We start from the raw sequence: 20535 nt of genomic DNA, 5'->3' as shown, positions 1-20535 counted from the left end.
CCGTTCAACCATAGCAATCCCAAGCTACAGAGAGACATCAGAATAAAGGATATTAAGATCTACTTAATGCACATAACTAAATTTGGAAGTGTTTGAAATACATCATCCGCATAACTAAATTTAAGAAGAAGAAAATTACATTAAATTTTCAAAGATTGAAATATTTCAAGACAAATTTGGTTTCCATCATTTTATAGCAATGACAAACAAGACAAATCAAAAGCTTCAACTTCATGATAAATTCTTTCAATAATAATTAAACGATATCTTTAGGAAGGCCCAAAAAATGGAAAAATTTAAAAAGACAGCCATATAACCTGATATGATGCAGATATTACGATATTAGCACCAGCTTCAAGGTAATCGAGGGGTACCTATCCCGTGAAACAAACAATAAAGAATAAAACAAGAAAATCACATGGCCAAGGTGCTGATATTTAATCGGAGTTAAAAGAATAAGGCTGAATTCATACAACTTCTTAAGCTGGCTACTTTGGCCACCGTTAAAATTACGCTGAACAGTTTCTTTGTCATCACTGGTAGCAATTCAGGGTTAGTAACAGAAAAAAGAATTAAAACCACATAAGAAGCAAATCAAAAACTAACCTGTCTCTTAATCGTAGCCTTCAGTGCTATCATAACCGGAAATAATCCATTGTAGATAGACCTTTTGGTAAGGGAAAAATCGAAATAGAAGAAAGAATTAAAGAAATAGTGGTATGGATTGGATTTTAACAACCTCGTGGATTATTCAACACTTTTACCCAAATATGGTTTAATGTAAATCTACCAAACTTGTTAACATGGATTACACTTATGGACCACAAAATACAAGCCAGCTAGCCAATAACATTACCTTCTCCACTGTTCACAAACTTAGCAAGGCTTCTGCAGATCGTGCACCTTCATATCTGAGAATAAAAATAAATTCATGAGGAATACAATTGTATGAACTCAAGGCATGGAAGTTATATTTACATAGAGTCAACATCAAGACAGATATCATTTCAACATTGCAAGTAAAAAAAACAAAGACCCTTTGAAAACTCCAATATTTCACATATACTCACTTTTTGGGCTCCAAAGAACCTTTTGGAAGCCATTGGACGGTCGGGCAACCAGAAACACCATATTTGCTACAAAGGCTCTTATGCTCATTGCAGTCCACCTACAACAGATACAATTTGATAAAAGTTCAAAACCTAAACTTATTTTTGTTATAATTCACAGCGAAAACATTGATTAATCTTTTAAGTATTGAAATTAAATCAGATGCAAAATAGAAGATTCACAACAGTTAAGAAAGTTAAACTGATGTTGATGCCAACAAGCAACCAGATAGCGATGGACCTCAGGTTCCATTTTCTCAAGATTTTAGTGATGGAAATCAAATAGAGCATATCTAGTTTGCAAGGATGAAAAGAAAAATGTAAGCACTTTTTTAACATGAAATAACTGTATAGGTTGTCTGAGAGAGTTTTGCCATAGCATCTTGCTCTATATTAATGAAACTTCCAAGGATGACAACTCCTAAAGTGATCAGAAAAAAACAAAAAGATAGATGATTCATAAAATGGCAAAACCCTTAATAATGTACAACTACAAAATTCATTAAAACAAACCCACCACAATAGCATGGCAAAAGCCATGAATATTGCATCATATCTGAGCTCTCTACAGCAATGCAATAGTAACATTCCCAGAAGTTACAAGCTTTAGAGTAAAAATGAGACTTTAGCTAAACTACTTAATAACCCATGGGAAATGTTCTAATTGATATAGCAACACTATGAACCTAGAGTAAAAATGAGACTTTTCCTACCATATTTGAAAGGGTCAATGGATCATAAAAGAGCAGAAGAGCTAACCTTTCCAATCAAAATAGATTTAGCTTTCTTGAAACTCGCACTTAGCTTCTCGTACTCTGGAGCAGGCTTCTTACAGTGCCCACACCTACAAATTCATCACGGGGAAAAGAAAACAGAAAAAAAAACTTCTTTACATCTTCGCTAACAAGAACAGCTCAAAATCACTTCAAATCAGCAAATACAATGATGTCAAAAATCAATCTCGCATTCCAACACAGTAGTCTTCCATGCTAGTCCATCTGTCTCCTAAATATCATACACGGCAACAGACAAAAAACTGGCAGTGCATATGAATCCACACATAAATATACAACAGAGCAAAATCACAGCAATCTTATTCGCAAAGATCCGAATTCGACTATTACAATCAAAAGAAAAGAAAAGACACGGATCTAAAAGTAATTAAACACATCAGGCTCTAATTAATCAAAACCATAAAAAAACTTACATCCAATTCACCATGACCAAAAAAATCCCCCAAAAAATAACAAATAAATGAAATCACGAGGAATCAGCCAATCAGGCATACCAAGGAGCGTAGAAACAATTAATCAGTAAAACAACCAAAAACAAGCAATACGCTTAGAAACAATTAATCAGTCTCTGTCAGAAGAAGATTCTTCTCTGCATGTATGTAATGAATATGAAAAATTAATAAATAGAGAAGCTCTTGTGCAACAAAGATTTGAAAAAAGTTAAAGTCCAACTCAGGCATTTGATAAATCACAGTTAGCACTCAAGACCAGTACAAAGTCACATAAACTGCTAACGCTAAAAGCAAAACAAGCAAAGGCTAACATAAAACAGATCACAGGCAAACATTAGTATCAGAGAAATAAAACAAACAACCAGTAGAAGACCTTTTTGAATACCTGTACAGGTGCCAGCTTAGGTGGAAGCATTAAGCCAGTATCATCCCCATGAGTCATGATAATACCTCCAACAAATCGCGTACTAATAGCCCATGATGTCTGCCACACATGTTGCCGCTGTCCATTTTCATCCGTAAACTAAACAAGCAGATAGACTGTTTAGGGAATTGCACCTTTCATATTTCAAATACCAAAAATAGAACAGCAAAAAATTGATGCAAAACAACTATATCTGATAGGATATTTTGCAAAAGTGTTCAGCAATGAAAAAAGCTCAATAAATTTTAGCATCATCGTCAATTACACCAATTGCACAACTTATAGAAAATCACACAAAAGGTAAAATGGTAAAACAAAAGTTTTCTCAATACACAGTACAAAATGATAACAGTCAACTTTTTAACTTGCATACAAGCAATCAACTGGAGAAACGAAGCAACAAGGTCAGAAACATTCTATTTTTAAAATATAAAAAGAAGAACACCCCAAGGGATCTTTTCGGGGTTCCTGAAACATACACCAGAAAACCACTTAATGCATAACTTTTTTGGCCAAAAAAATCAAATCTTCTGACCAAATTACACAGACTAAACTAAGTTTAGGAAACACCGTACCCAAGTCTAAAGACTTTGACTGGTGTTTCACTGAAAAGAAGGGTCTTGTCATCCTTAATCTCATGATGTTTCCATTGTCCATGGATAGTATCATACTTGAACATAGCCCTTTTCAACAATGTAACGAATAAAAGCTTCACCATTTGAGGAATCCCAACCTTCAACTACTGAACCATAGGACCTTATTCTCTTCCCATTCAGAGCATTCAAACCAAATATAATTTCAGCCCAGGAATGAAGACAATCATTCATTAATTTCAGATCGATAAGAATAATGATAAATAATTACCAGTCTAACTAACCAAGGTGGTGCTTCTTACGTACCCAAATTTCTTGAAAAAGGAGTTTAATTCATCCCATCAGGACGAAGGAAGGCACCCTTGAGTGAAGCCAAATAACTCTGAGGAATTCTTAACAAATGAATGGCAGCATTGATTGCTCTGAGTTTGATATATGACATTATCTTGCAGGGTGCCCCCAAGTCTAATCTTTAATGGCGAAAAAGCTGCAAAATTAGGGGAGGATAGCAACTTGAGCTCCCATAACGGGACTATAACGTTAGAATGCCATTTTTAGTAATCAAGAAAGCTAGAAAAAGTTAATACCTTTTACTGCATTTAATAAAATTATGTTGTTAAGATCCTGCAAATAAAACAAGAAACAGATCAAACCGGTCCATTAAACACTAATCTTTTAATTCAAATTGGTCACTGCATATAATAGCCCAGAATCATTTTGGACAATTTGAAATTCGTTAACATCTCTCTCAGAACACAATCAAGATCTTTTGGACTTTAATCAAAAGGCAAACAAAACAGAGCATAAATGATAAGCAACAAGTATTGTCTTCTTCCCCTTTTACAACTTCATTGCCGAAAGCATCAGAGTGGAATTCGCAGCCATCAAACGACTTTTCTGACACACCATCTAAAGCATAAAAATCACATCTTTTTAACCAGAAATGAATTTGAAGCTGAAATATACAGCTCAAACAAGCCATCATCCCCTTGTTATAAAAGACGGCATTGGTTCAGGTGGATAAATCCATCAACAACTTCAGCATACCAACGTAGTAAGCTTGCAGGTAACATTAAAAAAGGCACACACACACGCGCACACACGCACTGACATAAACATGAAACACAAAATAGCTGCAAATGCAGGAAAATGGAAAGTACCAGAATGAGAAGGGAAGCATGGTCCCAGCTACAGGTTCCATAGTCACATTTCTCAGGTGGCTACCAATCCAAGGTGGCACAAATGAAATCGTCATCTATTTCTCCAATGGCACTAATCCCATCTACAAATACAAAGCCTTGGGATGTTCCAGTGTCTTTTACAATCTCAGAGTACACGAAAATGGAGCTATAACTAAACAAAGACAACCATATACACAATCCCACGTAGTACACAACTAAATAACCCATCTTTATATCTTGAAGCTAATCTTCAAGATCTATCCCCCAGAAGAAAATGCTTAGGTGGAATGCTACAATTTTTACTCCATTGCAGGGCTCGCTGGGAAGTTTATGATAGCAAAAGAGAGGATACCAATTAGCAAAGATAGATGGTATTAAGCTAAGGTGACATTAAATGAGTCATAAATGCCTAAGATAGCAAATTTACAGGTAATTTAGACTAAAGGGCTCAATTTTTTTGGGACTGAGGCTATTTAAATCGAAGGTACAAGAAAAATTCAAGATTTACAGCTTGGGTTCTGAGTAAGAAATTTGAGGCATTTCTAATTGCGCAAATCAATTGGGCTAGAGCAGCAAATTTCTCTAACTTCCGATAAGTCTAAGATTTGGCAGCAACTCCAGCACTATTCTCAGTTTCCTGATTTCAAAAATTACCTCGCTTTCATTTTCGCTCGTGCTCGGGTGTTCTATTTTCTCTCCTCTTTCTGCCTCTCTTGCTTTCCTTATAGTATCTATTTATTTTGAGCACTCAAGCAACACTTCTTATCCTTCTTGTAGCAATCTCGGCCGAAGAAAAATACCAAAAATACCAGAAAAAATGAAGAAAAACCTGAAGCCAACAGCATCAAACTATTCTTTCCTTTTCTGCTCCTGGACGATTGCTCTTCAAGATGCATGAATCAGATCAAGCTAGGCAATAAGACAAGGAGACAAAACATTAATAAATTTTTTATTTCCCTTCTTAAAGTGCAACGAAATTTTATTGTGGAAAAAAGAAGAAAACAGAACAGTTATGGCAAGAAAGCAAGGAAAAAATTATGCATAAGGGGAAAAAAAGAGGAAGTAAAACTGAGAGAAAAAATAAAACCCATTCCTCTCCTTAAAGGGCGACAAAGATTTCCTGCGAAAAAAAAGGAACAAAACGGTTATGGCAAGAAGGGTTAAAATAAGGAAGAAATATGCACAAGGGAAAAACAGGATAATAAAACCGAGGGGGAAAACAAACCTCGTGAGTGCATGATTCTCACCTTCCAACACATGAGGGAAAAAAATTAGGGAGAATAAGAGGAGTTCTATTCTCGGACAAAAACCTAAGCAAGCAAAATTGATTAAATTAGATCAGATCAAAGAATGTTTATAGCACAAGAACACTATGGCTCAACTGATTTTTTCAGCATCTATTCTCCTATAACAAAAGGGAGATGGAAGAAGAGAAGAGAACAGGAAAGTTGAATTTGATGGGGATCTCTTCAGATATCTCATTGACCAAATCTTCGAGAATGCACAATGTATGAGAGAGAGGCTAAAGAATGAATGGGACTGAGTGGTCATCTCAAGTCCATCGCTTCAAGGAAGCAGTTTGGAATGGGTCTGCAGCGGGCAGAGTTGGTGGAGCAGTTCACTGACTTCCACCGAAAACGTCGACACCAAACGGAAGGAATGGTGAAGGGAAAAACGGAAGGAAAGGCGAAGGGCAAGCCAATCCCATCCCGCCACGCGGAGGACGACCACGTCCGACGTGGACACCGGGCTTCCGCCCTTAGTCTATATGGTTAATAATAAGACAAATTTTCTAAGTGTTTTTCCATCAGTGATGTTAGATCCGGATCGGATCGAACCGATCGATTGTAAATCAATTTTCTTTCCAAACTGATTTGGCAAAAAATCAGCTAAAATCATCAAAAAATCGGTCAAACTAGTGGCCCGATTTGATTAATAACTTGGTTCTCAAATTTTTTTTTCTATTTTTTTCAAATATAATTTAAATTATCTAAATTGTAAAGTTTTCATTTATTAATAGGAACAAAAAAAGCCACACACCTAGTGTAAATACAAATATCATTCGCTTCTCTAAATGATTTTCATTCCTATCATCTTATCAATTTAGCATCAATGATTCCAACTTGCATAACTTGTTTTAATTTAGTTTTTCATTTTTTTTTTGCAAATCTAATATTTTTGAAACATTTTGTATAGTTGGCTGAATATAATCAAGAACTTAATTTCAATATTTTTGAAACTTATAGAAATATTAAATAGTTATGATATCATACTGATGTTAGCGGGTTTTGGAGAACGGCCCAACCAATCCGATTAGTTGAAACCTGACTCAATGGCCTTGTTTGGCAGACAAGTTTTTTGCCAAGTTTGTTTGCTACAAGTTTTTTAAAAACTTTAGTTACAGTAATTTCAAAAAACTTCTCAAAAATTTTAAACTATACACTTCAAAATATTAAAAAAAAAATGTATTTCAAAAAAAAATTTTAGAAACTTCTACAGTAAACTACAGTAAAATTTTAAACAAACACCCAAAAAACTCACTTGCCAAACGGGGTCAATAGTTTAGCCGAGTCACTATTCTGTTCGAGATTAACAACATTGCTTTCCATGATGCAAAAGCAAATCCTAAATCTCCAAAAGCGGTAGCATCAAATATAGCATAATGTTAGTGTTTAGCTTAGCCATTTTACAGACAAGAACGCATTTTCAATGTCCAAGCGAACATCTGTAGCCTATCCAAATCCAACAAGGGTTATAATTCCTCCCAAGTAGAACAGCAAACGAGTCGAGTCGAGTCGAGTCGAATTTTGACCTAATCGAGCCGAACCTTAATTTATTTTTATTGAACTCGAACTCGAACTCGAGCTCGACGAGCTGACAATTTAAAGCTCGAGCCGAGTTTGAGCTCGAAAAAATAAAAAATAAATATTTTATTTAAAAAATAAATAAATAAAATAATATTTTTTCTTAATAAATAATAAAATATTAATGATATATATGTAATTTTACTAATAAAATAAAAAATAAAAAAAATATATAAAAATTTATATACTCGACCTCACGAGCCGGCTCGTGAGTTAACGAGTTTAATATTTTGAGCGCGAGCGACTCAATTTGTTTGCAGCCCTACTCCCAAGCAATCCCATTTCTGCTGTTCCTTTTTTTCCTCTCGTTTTCTCTTGAATCCTTCTCTTGTCTTTCCTCCATCCAAACCAGCCGTGCATGTATTTGTGAGTAGGAGTGTTGGTCTAAAATTGCATAATGCACTCCCAGCTTAGCGCTTCAGTTAACAATATTATAGAAAAGCCTCTTAGCATCGTGCTCGTGTAATTATGTGGCCGGGTTGGGACTTGCAACATGGGGCCTCCGTAACCGACATAAAGACCCACGTTCAACGTTAGTTCACCTTGATAAACCAACTTTGATTCCTTATCCTGGTTTACTTGGTTTTAAAGCCCTTTGTTTCGAATGGCCCATAGTTTTCGTAAATTTGTCTAATTTTCCTAGCCAAACTTTTTACAGTCCTTTCTCAATTATTGTGCTTTGAATGTGGCCATGGTTGGAAATGAATAAAACGAAAACAAAGTCTATTGTCAAGAAATCCTGGTTGATAGATAACTTGCAGGTCTTTGCTAGGTTGAGGGCTTGTACTTTGCTCAGGTTATCTTGCATGAGATAACCATTGTTATTTTAGTCCAAGGGGAGACTCTTACCTTTATAATGGGAGAAAAGAGAAAGGGGAAGATTGAAAGGTCGAATTAGAAAATTCATGATTACTGGACTAATGTTCCTATCAATTAAATTAAATCTTGGAGATAAATGGCATTTCTCTCTTCTAATGTTTTCTCAACCATGACATTTGAAGAAAAAAACAAAGAAATATTAATTGCACTCCATTTATTTCATAATGGCTGCCTCGCTATCTTTTTATAATATACTCTAAGGAATGAAAATTATTTAATGAAAATGATAGTAGAACTGCTATTATAAAAAAAATGAAATGCGACGTTTGGATTGAGGATTATTTGTCAAAATTTATTTGCTTATATCATCATTACAATTTCCAACACACCTTTTTATCTTTCCAATTACCTTTTTATCTCACATACATCACATCACAAAAAGTGTTACAGTAAAAATATCTCAAATAATTTACAATCCAAACAGGTATCGAGTACCGAGTACCATTTTTTTGCTTAACATGATTGTCCTAATTTCTTTAGTCATATAAAGTCTAGTGTTGTTAAACTCAAACTAGAGCTACTGATTCGGCCAGTTGAACCGACAATGCCACCACTCCGGGTTGTTGCTAAAACCCGGAAGGTAAATGACTCGATCAAAACTCCGGTTGAACTCTCACTCTTTGCTTTTTTTTTTTCCCCTGTCAACTTGCCTGATTGCCATCACCAATCTACCATGGCTGCCAGGCTCTTTACAGCTTTAAAATCAAGTTTTGGAGAAAAAGAAAAGAAAAGAAGGGAGGATAGAGAGAGAGGATTCACATGCTTGTGTGTCTGTGTGAGCATTGAATGAATGAAAGTCAAATATGAAACAACAGTGATGGGCCTAATGGCTGAGAAAGTAGAAGGAAGGGATCAGGTTTATCTTATTCAATTTGCTTTTACCATCTTAATACTTTTTGATATTCTATTATGATCCTTTAGTTTTAGGAAACTGTAAATCCACCCATTGACATTTCTATGTTATAAACTCATTAAATATTTCAACTTAAGGGAATTTTTTCATATTATTTTATTTTACATATAATTGAGATATAATTATGACATTATTATTACGTCATTTGGTTCTTTGATTTTTTTTTTATCTTGATTCAACCATTGACCCCTAACCCTTGAATTTGATTGAGTCGTTACTTGATGCGAGTTTCAAAACATTGGTATAAACGAAATTCGCCTGTAAGTCTACTTAAATGACTCAAACTTTTTGCTTGAACCTGAAATGAACTGCAATAAATAGTCTTAATTGATATCCCACACACATCTCCAATAGCCATGGAACTGATTCAAAAGCAATTGCGAAACCCTCTCCCTTTCATGAGATACAGTTGATTTGCATATCATATGTGGAAATGAATCCCACGCTTTTGTTCTCTAGAAACGGAAACAATTCGTCCAAAAATTTGTCTAACTAATGTTCTATCTCTTATTCTGTCACTAGTACGTATATCTTTTAACGAGTCAAAAATGACATTGGCAACTACACGTGGAAGTAGCGTACATTACCAGAAGTCCAGAAGTTGAAGCTAAATTGGCCAGAAACTGCTGAACTGATATGCACGTAAGGAGCCAACAGCCTCTTGGGCTGTTGGTTAAAGTCTTGGTTTGCCTTCCATCATACTTGTCACTTAATTGTGGCTGTCACCTTCGGGTGGCTTCTCTCGACAGGATTTTTCATCGACTATACTTCCATAAATTAGGTTAGAGTAGATTATACAACTGTTATATAACTGTTAGCATCGATTATACTCCCCCTCCCCCTTTCCCATCATACTCCCCCTTCCCCTAGATCATCTTGGTGTTAGTGCCATGTACATCTTTGTTGATGAAAGTTCAAATGCAACTCTAAGAAAATTTTAATCAAAGCCCAGAAAAGGAAAACGAGTAGCATGTATGAGAGGCCACTTTGGACTTTGCATTATGTGTAAATTCTGTGTATTTTCTGCTGCAAAAACTAATTAAGGGACTCTTTGATAAATCGGTATGAGGGATAGGAACCAGGGCTAGAGTTAATGATACTCATATTTATTGTTTGATAAATCACTAGATAAATTATTTGATGGGAATGAAAGTATTAGATCTTATCTTTTATCATTCTCCACGTATAACTTGGGTTTCAATTCAATTAATTCTTTAATATAATGGAACTCATCCCACTTCCAAACCACACCCGTAAGAGGGAATTATTATAACGCATAGTAGGGTCTAGGGATGCAAACCAGCTGAATCTTGACATAATTTTACAAAGCTCGAGCTTGAGTTGCTCAAAATGTCAAACTCGAGCTCGAGTTTAAAAAAATAAAAAAATAATTATTTTATTTTTAAAAATAAATAAAATAATAATTTTTCTTAACAAATAATAAAATATTAGAGATATATATATAATTTTACTATTAAAATAATAAAATAATATATATATAATCGAGTTCGAGCCAGCTCGCGAACTAACGAGTTTAGTATTTTTGAACTCGAGTTTGAACTCGAATTCGACTTGGTCAACTCGATCTCGACTTGAGATCGATGTTGACTGAGTTCGACTCGAGTTTGAACTCGAGCCGCTTGCGAGCGGTTTGATTCGTTTGTAGCTTTAGTAGGGTCTATAATTCTAATTTCAATTATGATACCAAATCCAGAATCCGAACCAAACAACTTCTAAATCTTATATATTATGAGTGTTATAAGGATGTGATAAAAATATATTTTAAGAAAGAAGGAAATGATAATAACGTAAATCAACCTTTTTTATGCATCATCTAATTTACACTGTACTTAAATATTACTTTCAGGAAAAAAATTTTAAGGCCTTTTAACCCAAAAACGTAATATTAGTCTCTACCAACTTGAGTGTGCGCATTGCTCTTACATTTACATCCTGCGGTTTGAATTGTACGTTGTCGGCCGAACAACTTGAATAAATGCATGTTTATGCTGCCAAATAAAGCTTCTGTCATTGCCACTTTCTTGGCTTTGCCAGTGATGAATCAAGGCCCCAACCTTGCAATAAAGATAGTGCAATACACCACTATGCATGGTGATTCGATTCATGGTCGTGTCAGTTCCATGTTAGAACACTCTTGGATAAAATGACCTATCACCCAAATTTAGTCACAACAAAAATAGCATTTATGGAGACAAAAAATTATTCGTGATATTTTGTAGTCTTTAATTAGTCTAGGTGGTTGTAAATTCGAAGATTTTCTTTTAAAAAAATTTATTCAAACACCAGAAATACCAGGCATGACAGCTATTATTAATTTATATTTGGCTTATTTACATGAAAATGGAATGAAAAATCTTAAAAACATCTTCACTGCACTTGGGCTACGGCTTAACAATTAATTAAGAGGTTGACTAACTAGTTTTCAAATCTAAATTTGTTAGTTGAATTTAAGGAGAAATCGTTCAAAAAGTTCGTCACATTTCGCCAAATGAACTTTTTCGTCTTCACTTTTTAAATATTAATTTTATGTCCCTTACAAATTTAAATTAGCAAACTTTGATCTCAACCTAAATTTTTTACTATTTTTTAACCGGAAATTACTGCATAATCCACATACAATCATTTTTTATGTACAAAAAAGTTAGATTCTACTTTTTTAGTAGCAAAAATAAATATCGATTGTGCGTCAGATGCCATTTTTTTAAAGAAAAAATGAATACGGTTCAAGTCAGATCCTTTTTTTTAAGGAGTAAATGTAAATATGGATCAAGTCATTTATTTAACTATAAATAAAATCTAACCATTTTTTCCCTTAAAAAATGACCATGGGTGGGTCAGGATAAAAGCGGTCGAAAATCTAAATTAGAACTAAATTTTATCGACTTGATTTTATAAGGGATGTAAATTTTTCATTTGAAAAGTGAAGAATGAAAAATTCATTTGATGAAATGCGAGAGACATTTTGAACTATTTTTCCTAAATTTAACACACATATTTGCATAAATAAAACCGTTAAAAGTACCCCCGTCAATTGTAACGTGTCTTCTCAAATATCATGTGCCTGTTGTGTTGAACTCTACGTATGTATCTATAAATTCAAGTCGTCCCTATAGGTAGTTTGCCTTTGATTGAATAGGACATCATGCATGACATAGTGCTTCGAAGTCTTTACAAAACTTTTATGTTTTCATCAATAGAAAGCTCTCCTTCTTAGGGTAGTTGCGTTGGTAAAGTTCTCTACCCACACCAACTCAGGCATACTTGCTTTAAACCTCTAATAAATAGTCGTCTGCGGGACACAGGTCAAGTACTCGTCGAAGAAATGGAAAATTTTTATAGAGTATATGCTTATCATTTTTTCTTTTTAGGTAAACTATTAACTTCTAATGATTAATGTTATAGCAGGAACAGGTCTCTAGTAGAACCAAGCTACTACTTACCAATCTGTAATCAACAAACACAAATTCAACTAGCCAAAACTGAGCAAGTAGACTCAATTTACAATTTCATGGTATACTTATCATCTGAAACAGAAGATTTACAGGTTTGATTTCATTTCTTTGAAAAACCAAAAAAAATTTAAAATTTTTTGGGGTTCCCAAATTCAGAAAAAAAGACATGGATGTGCAAACTTCAACCCGAAAACGGAAAGAAAGAATGAAAATATGAATCTAATTATGGTCTTCTATTCCTCTGCCATTTGCATGAGAGAGCGATCGAGACCCTATCTACCCATTCATTGCATTATATATACTGCAATCAAAACTCCATGGCCAGTTGAGTATGAGTTGGTGAGTAAATGATCAACGAACATTGACAGTTATTGAATTGCCGGCAACTATGCTGAATTAATGTCTTCTCTTTAGCTTTCCTTTTCATTTACTCAGATATTTTTTTTTGGATTTATCATATACATCTAGCTGTTTTAGTCGTTGGTTATTGATTGGTATAGGGATTCATTCATTTCTTCCCTTTTCCATCGAAAATTACCTTAGAAAGATAATCATATCCTTGTACAACTTATATAGCAGTGAGCTACTAGTTCCCTTGATCATAAATTCATTTTTTTTTTAAAAAAGCATACAAAAGCAAAGTGGTACTTTTTCCCAAGCATCATTGTGTTCACGTACGAAGTTCTTGCAATCAAGATATATGTACAATTTCGTCTTAATTTTATGTTGTAATAGTTTTGTTAGTGCAGATAATGAAAACGAAAGCCGTTTGGACATGTAAAGAAGTTGGGTACGTAGTATAATAATTGTGTCTTATTTTGTGGCTTGCTAATAGAAGAATTCCAAACTAGCTAGGTGTAGGTATGGCTGGAAGAAGGGTCAAAATTTCTCAGTAGCGCTACTTTTGAGTAGAAAACCTCAAAACTTCAATAACTTATTGCAGCATGTGATTTATTCTTGGAGAACAGGAAAAGGAGACTCATCAATAATTTCAAGAACAGACAATCTCTCTGTGTTCAGAACTTCAAATTATGCCTATCCTATTCATTTTTTGTCGGCCATAATGATCAAAATGGCTTCCGTTAAATTCCAAGCTAGCTAGCAACTTGTGTGTGTTAATTAGGTGAAAGTAGTATTACTAATTAGTGAAGACACAAATTGAGTTGGTCTTTTTTGAGCTTTGAACAAATAATTAGGGCATTTGGTGTTTATAATTGAAAATGATACTATGACTTTTCATACAAATCATTTTGTCGTCAACCAGGTGCAACAACTCAAGTACTTACTACTTAATAGGGCCCGAATCATGTGATATCAATTCCCTTGTAGTACAAGAGGATTTAAGAGCCTGAATGATTGGGTGAGAATTGCAAACCACCTTTTTTTTTTTTTTTTTAGAATTTGAACCTAAAACCTCTTATCTGCAAAACGACCTTGATGGCCAAAAATTGACGATATGGCATTTCCAAACTTAACCGATCAAGCCTACATAGAGGGTGAAAAGACATTAATGAGTGTGTTTGGATTGACATGATTTGAAAAAAATAATTTGCTTCACAAATCTCAATCACCTTTTTATCTCACATATATCGCATCACAAAAAATGCTACAATAATTATCTCAAATAAACTCCTATCCAAACAAACTCATGCATTTATTGCTTTTTGTTCAGTTTTTCTTGTCCGTTAATTTGGAACGAAAATGGTAAGTTCCATCAGTAAAAGTTTATTTTTTTTTTGTAAAAAAAATGCCAAAAAAGGAAATGGATGCGGGTAATAGAAATTACTTTGCTTACATTGGCTGGAAAGTACGTCTCTGATGTTATATGCTCAACTTCTTTATAAACCTTTTTAAAGATAATTCTGCCTACTTTCTTAAAATGGAATATTTCTTTCTCAAAGAATGATAGTAGTATTACGTACCACACAGATAATTTCGCCGTGTAATACTTGTAAACCCAATTTTAATTGCTTCCTTTACATGTGTTTTCCATTTAATTTTTGAGGATACTAAACTTGATCTCATCTAAACTATCTTGCTAGTATTTTAAACTCCAATGTCCTAGTGTATTTAATTTCTTAGCATGTGGGATCTATTCAGGTTTTGGCATAATTTAACATTCCATCCCAGATAGTGTAAATGAAAGTTCTAATGGTTAATTCCACTTTGTCCCCCCAAACTTTGGACGATTACCCACTTCAGTCCCTAAACTTCAAAATGGGACACTTAAATCCCTAAACTTATAAATACCTCCCAATTAAGGAAAATTGTTGACAGAATCTTGAATGCCGTTGGTGGTCGAAATGTCTCATTTTATAAGTTTAGGGACTTAAGTATCCCAATTTATAAGTTTCAGGGACTTAAGTGTCCCATTTTGAAGTTTAGGGGGTACAAAGTGGAATTAACCCAAGTTCTAACAACATAACAATGGTTATATTGCTCGCAATGGTATAAAACTTTAAACTCACCACTGAGCTTAAACCATGACATGTGGTAGTTGAAGGAATTGAATTGCTTAGGATTTTGTAGATGTGTGATAAGATTAGGAGGAGATGATATGATTAAATATGGAATAGGCCCTCAAATTGAGTAGCTGGAATACTACCCCACCTCATTTATTTTAATCACATGGCATCATTGCTCTCAAGTCTCCCCTTGTCTAGCTCAATAATTTCTTCTTAAATCTGTGCTGAACCACAAAGTATTTTTCGTATTTTGACTCAAATTTTGCTATTAAAAAACAATAAACTACGTTATTTATTGCATTTCACTGTGACCTATAAGAAATCCTCCTGTTTACCCTTGATATCGTTAGCTTAATGATCAACTGACATCTAAGCATATCAGCAGTAAAGTAATTTCGTTTTGGTTCCAATTGTACTACTTTTGAATAGTGGGAGGCATAGGAATTCGTACTACTTTTGATATAGTTTTGTCACATACTTTTTTGTTTTTAATATTTAAGGTGCATGTTCACCAAATACTACTATTAAAGTAGAACATTTACCGTCACACTTTTTTTTAATCAAAGGGTCTTTCTAACAGGTGAGCAATCGTTAAAATATATTTCAGGTATCGTATCTTTGGAAATGCAAGATTAATTAGAAAAAGTAAATAAATACAATGGAGGGTAGAAAAGATTAAATAGAAAAAAGTATATAAATGCAAAGGAATGTAATAATTGTTAGTATATGTGTGTGTGTATATATATATATATATGGTAGGTTAGGTGAATTTTAGATGTATTAATGTGTGCCTAAAATGCACTCATTATAAAAACCCTTTATCAAAAAATAAAAAAGTCCGAATTATTTGAAATCGACACAATTTTCTGAAAATATAATGCTTCTAGACTTATGGGACAATTAAGAGTCCAAACATGAAATTCATGTACTCCAAAATTGCTGTAATATAATGCTTCTAGATTTATGGGACAATTAGTAGTCCAATCATGAAATTACTGTACTCCAAAATTGTTGTAGTATTTTTCTAGTGGCCGTTAACACATTTAAAATTCACATAACCTACCATATATATATATTTATTTACTAATAATTATCACCCTCCCTTGTATTTTTCTATATATTTTTTGCCATTAGTGCAGTTTTTTTCGTCAAGCAAATCGTATCGTATTAGACGATCTCCAACTAATTCATTAATAATATTAGCTTCTGTTTTATCAAAAAAAAAGAAATCATAATGTTGTTTCCTCCTGTCAGACCAGAACAATCTGTAATACAGTATAGACAATCATTGGCTTCCCTTTTGTTTGCTGATTAAGATTTGTTAGGGACACTGAATCAGCAAATCATTGGCCAGTGTTACTAGCAAATCTGAAGATCTTGGAAAAAGACTTTGTAGTAGCAAATCAGACGTGTTAATCAGGAAAGCTTTTCAATTTTCTCTGAAAACCACGTTTAATTAGAGGGTCGTTTTTGGCCAAATCAAACACATGCAAGTTCTCCGTCAGTGCCTCAATCTAATAGTTTTTCTTTCAATAATCGATCACCCTCGAAAACTGATTAGTCACAACAAACATAGGGCTGCAGCGTAATGATTCAACAATTAAACTGACTCATAACGACAAGGAAAGCAGCCTAATGATTCAACCAGCAGGGATTGGAACAAACAACAAAAGGGCTTTGCTAGGTTCAAAAAAAACACACATAGGGTTTGTGTCAACTTGATGTAACTGGTTTGACTGGCAACTTGTTGCTCTCTCTCTCTCTCTGTGTCTTTTTTTTTTTTTTTGCTTCTAAAACTGACTATTTTTTTTTAACTTGCACCTTTTTTTTGGTTGCTTGGAGAACCACAATTGTCCAATTTTAGAGGTTCTAACTGTGGCTAATTTTTTAAAAATTTTTGCAAAGTAATAAAGAATATAATTAATCCGACTTCTGGAGATAAATTAAGATTTCAAAACTAAAAGATTTAAGGTTAAAAGAAGTAGTAATAAAAGGGAAGTTTGCTTTGCCGGTTTCCCTTATCTTATCCCAATACATAAAATACAATTAATATCAACACAAAAATGACTGCTTTTTAATTAACGTATCAAGTGGTAAAAGTGTACAGTTTACAACAGCTTGAAATTCTTGTTTATATAGAGTAGACTCAAATTGGTCAGATTTTGTGATCAAAATAAGCATATATACTATTTTGACATTCATGACGGAATTCAACTGTCAATTTCCCATTCTTCCACGTAACCTTTTTTTTTTTTTTTTTTAAGGAGTAGATCTTATAATTTAAAAGGACAAACTCCCAAACAACACAAGTAATTATTTGGCAAGATTGATTAACAGAGTAACTCAACTATTCCTTTTTCTTTCAATCAAATTGGTAAATGTTTAAAAGGTGCATTATTTCTTGGGCTGTAGAAAGGCATATTGATTGCTGCCAAGTGCCAATAGCTCCATTTCCTGTTTCAGTGGTCCTTGAGTTCAAGTCCTACTCCTCCACCAGTACTGGTAGACGAGCAATTTATGAGGGTTCAATGATCTCTCAAGCAGAACTAATATTATATAAATCCCCCCAACCTTCACCACTGCAACCAGCTCACTGCAACTACTGCATTCTATCAGCTTCTTCTGCAAAGCTAGTCGCCATTTCTTTGCAGGACATTTTCCATCCAACAATGAGGCAATCGTTCTCGTTCAGCTCATCCATTTTTGTAGCTTTGCTACTAGTACTGGGTGTTGCCTCAATAACCCCTCGAGCTGATGCCCGAGCATTTTTCATTTTCGGTGACTCCCTAGTTGACAATGGCAACAACAACTATTTGCTCACCAGTGCCCGCGCCGATGCACCGCCCTATGGCATTGACTATCCGACTCACCGCCCGACTGGCCGTTTCTCAAATGGCCTGAATATACCTGATATCATTAGTACGTACTACTTGAGCTTCTACTTGATTGATTATTCACTATTGTATGTCATTCAGAGAGGCACCTCTAAGGTATCGTAAAGAACAAGTATGGTACCTTAGATGTTTAATGGGGTATGGAATTTCCCTTCTTTTGTTAGCAATACTGGCAATTGATGGTACGTTAGAAATTTATTGCATGGTACGTACTAATTACGTACTGTATTACCACTACATATGTTGAATAATGTTGACACATTATGCATATTTAGGTGAGCGAATGGGCATGCAATCCCCGTTGCCGTATTTAGCTCCAGAGAATACGGGGCAGCAGCTGCTTAATGGTGCCAACTTTGCTTCTGCAGGAGTCGGAATCCTTAATGACACTGGCTTTCAATTTGTACGTCTAGTTGTGGGACAAATCAGCTGATTTGGAACCCTTTCTTTTTCTTTTTTCCCTCTCTGGAACTGATAATGTGTATTTACTATGGCTTGGTGTAAAGACAAGGAAAGAAACAAAATTAACTACTTCTCTGCGTTCTGCAGATGAACATAATCCGCATTACCAAGCAGTTGGAGTATTACCAACAATTCCAGACCCGAGTGGGTAGCCTTATTGGAGAAGCACAGACCACACAACTTATTAATCAAGGACTCGTTCTCATCACTCTTGGTGGTAATGATTTCGTCAACAACTACTATTTGGTGCCCTTTTCAGCACGATCCCGCCAATTTGCCCTGCCTGATTACGTCCGCTATCTCATTTCCGAGTATCGCAAAATTCTGATGGTAACTTCTTTTGCTCTACTTTTGGCAGTTCCCTCTATTTGGGGGCATAATAAGGTTATTTCACAGGGCGGAATGGCAATAGCCCTAGCATTGACTAGAACAATTGAAGCTTCCTGACTTTAGCTAGCTTACTATTGCACCATATTTCAGTAGAATTTAAGTTCATGCAAACGTGAATGTTGTGGCAGTTGTTGAATGGTCATAAAAAGCATGCCAAGTTGGTGCAGGCAACTGTGGGACAGAGGCATTTTGATGAGCTTTTACTTGACCATAAAAATTGACCGGTGGATGAGAATTTATATTAAAACTTGAAAGGGCTCTTTCCCTATTCGTAGCAGTACAAGCATGTTTCTTATGGGAAACAGGAAAAAGTGACGGAGAGAAAGGCTGGAAATTATGGAGCTATTATTATTTGTTATTGTTCACAAAAGATGGATTGTGGACTCGTATTTTTCTGCACCCCACCTATCAAGATCCAAAATGAATGAATTATGTACTACTAGAATATTATAGTTTGGTTTTCATATTTGAGAGACCCATAAAGCCATTTTAACTTCACCATTGTGCAGAGGCTGTATGAATTGGGATCCAGGAAGGTCATTGTAACAGGTACAGGTCCAATAGGTTGTGTACCAGCTGAATTGGCCCAGAGAAGTAGAAATGGTGAATGCTCAGCTGAATTGCAACATGCTGCTTCTTTGTTCAACCCACAATTGGCACAACTGATAAGTGATATAAACAGTGAACTTGGATCTAATGTGTTTATGGCTGCAAATACCATGGCAATGCACATGGACTTTGTCTCTAATCCTCAGGCATTTGGTAAGTCAAAACTCAATAATATAAGCATTAGTACCTCTGAGTTACATCTTGCAGTACGTGCTTCTCTGGTTCAGGCAACTTTATGAGAGAGTTAAATTCTCAACCACTTGAAATAGAGCCAGCTAATGGTAAACATGATTGCCAAGGCTAAAGAATTGCCAGACATTTATGGCAAGTATGGGAAATAATCGAGGACCACTTGGATAAAATATGGTAGGGAGGTATCACACATTGATGGCAATACTCCTCCTAGCCTTTACGAGATTTACTAAATTGGTCCCTCTTGAGGGTAAAAAAGAAAGGGTGGCCTAAAATCTTGCCCATGGACATTAACTAACACAGTTTGTAGCATTACCTTCTACCGAGAAGATTGGTAGCCATATCTAGTTATAAACAGAAGAGTAAATTGAAGAGAACAGCAATGGCGTATAATATATCTCTGATCTGACAAATTTTTGCAGGATTTGTTACATCAAAGATAGCATGTTGTGGACAAGGTCCATACAATGGCATTGGCCTTTGCACACCCTTATCCAACTTGTGCCCCAACAGAGACATCTATGCATTCTGGGATCCATTCCATCCCTCAGAGAGGGCCAACAGGATCATTGTTCAGCAGATATTCTCAGGCTCCCCCCAATACATGCAACCAATGAATCTCAGTGCTGCACTGGCAATGGACACCAGCAGGACCTAAAACTGAATTATTACAATGTTCTGTCTCCTGTGGTTTGTTTTGTTTAGTCAGAGCACCTGTGGCTGTGTATGCTGTTTTTCTTTTCCTTTTTCTATTTTTTACCAGTTACTATAGTGGTATATCACAACATTGGAGTGTAATTTTGAAAATTCTACATTAATGAAGTAATAAATTGATATAAAA

General features: G+C 34.9%; 1 protein-coding gene and 2 long non-coding RNA genes across 7 annotated transcripts; 1 reads left to right on the top strand and 2 right to left on the bottom strand.

Moving 5' to 3' along the window:
* Window positions 1–2: 2 nt before the first annotated feature.
* On the bottom strand, window positions 3–2873 carry LOC113783787. Of its 4 annotated transcripts, none has more exons than XR_003469980.1 (5): window positions 2741–2873; window positions 1869–1953; window positions 1071–1168; window positions 318–911; window positions 3–24 (listed from the first exon to the last, which is right to left on the bottom strand). It is a non-coding gene; the product is annotated as an uncharacterized LOC113783787 (long non-coding RNA). The 4 variants fall into 4 exon arrangements; XR_003469982.1 differs by lacking the exon at window positions 3–24 and having other exon boundaries at window positions 189–374; window positions 474–911; XR_003469981.1 differs by lacking the exon at window positions 3–24 and having other exon boundaries at window positions 189–667; window positions 857–911.
* Window positions 2874–3774: 901 nt separating this feature from the next.
* Window positions 3775–5570, bottom strand: LOC113783763. 2 transcript variants are annotated; one of them, XR_003469966.1, is made up of 3 exons: window positions 4533–4918; window positions 3960–3996; window positions 3775–3859 (listed from the first exon to the last, which is right to left on the bottom strand). It is a non-coding gene; the product is annotated as an uncharacterized LOC113783763 (long non-coding RNA). The 2 variants fall into 2 exon arrangements; XR_003469967.1 differs by lacking the exon at window positions 3775–3859 and adding an exon at window positions 5383–5570 and having other exon boundaries at window positions 3892–3996; window positions 4533–4654.
* A 12155-nt stretch (window positions 5571–17725) lies between these two features.
* On the top strand, window positions 17726–20535 carry LOC113782669 (GDSL esterase/lipase At5g33370-like). Its single transcript, XM_027328548.1, has 5 exons — window positions 17726–18066; window positions 18317–18444; window positions 18591–18833; window positions 19403–19655; window positions 20117–20535. The coding sequence occupies exons 1-5, from the start codon at window positions 17817–17819 to the stop codon at window positions 20350–20352; spliced, it is 1110 nt and encodes a 369-aa protein (XP_027184349.1). The 5' UTR covers window positions 17726–17816; the 3' UTR covers window positions 20353–20535.

This window comes from Coffea eugenioides, chromosome 9, assembly GCF_003713205.1.
Source record: "Coffea eugenioides isolate CCC68of chromosome 9, Ceug_1.0, whole genome shotgun sequence".
In the NCBI taxonomy this organism is placed as follows: domain Eukaryota; kingdom Viridiplantae; phylum Streptophyta; class Magnoliopsida; order Gentianales; family Rubiaceae; genus Coffea; species Coffea eugenioides.
This window is presented reverse-complemented; position numbering and strand designations above follow the sequence as displayed.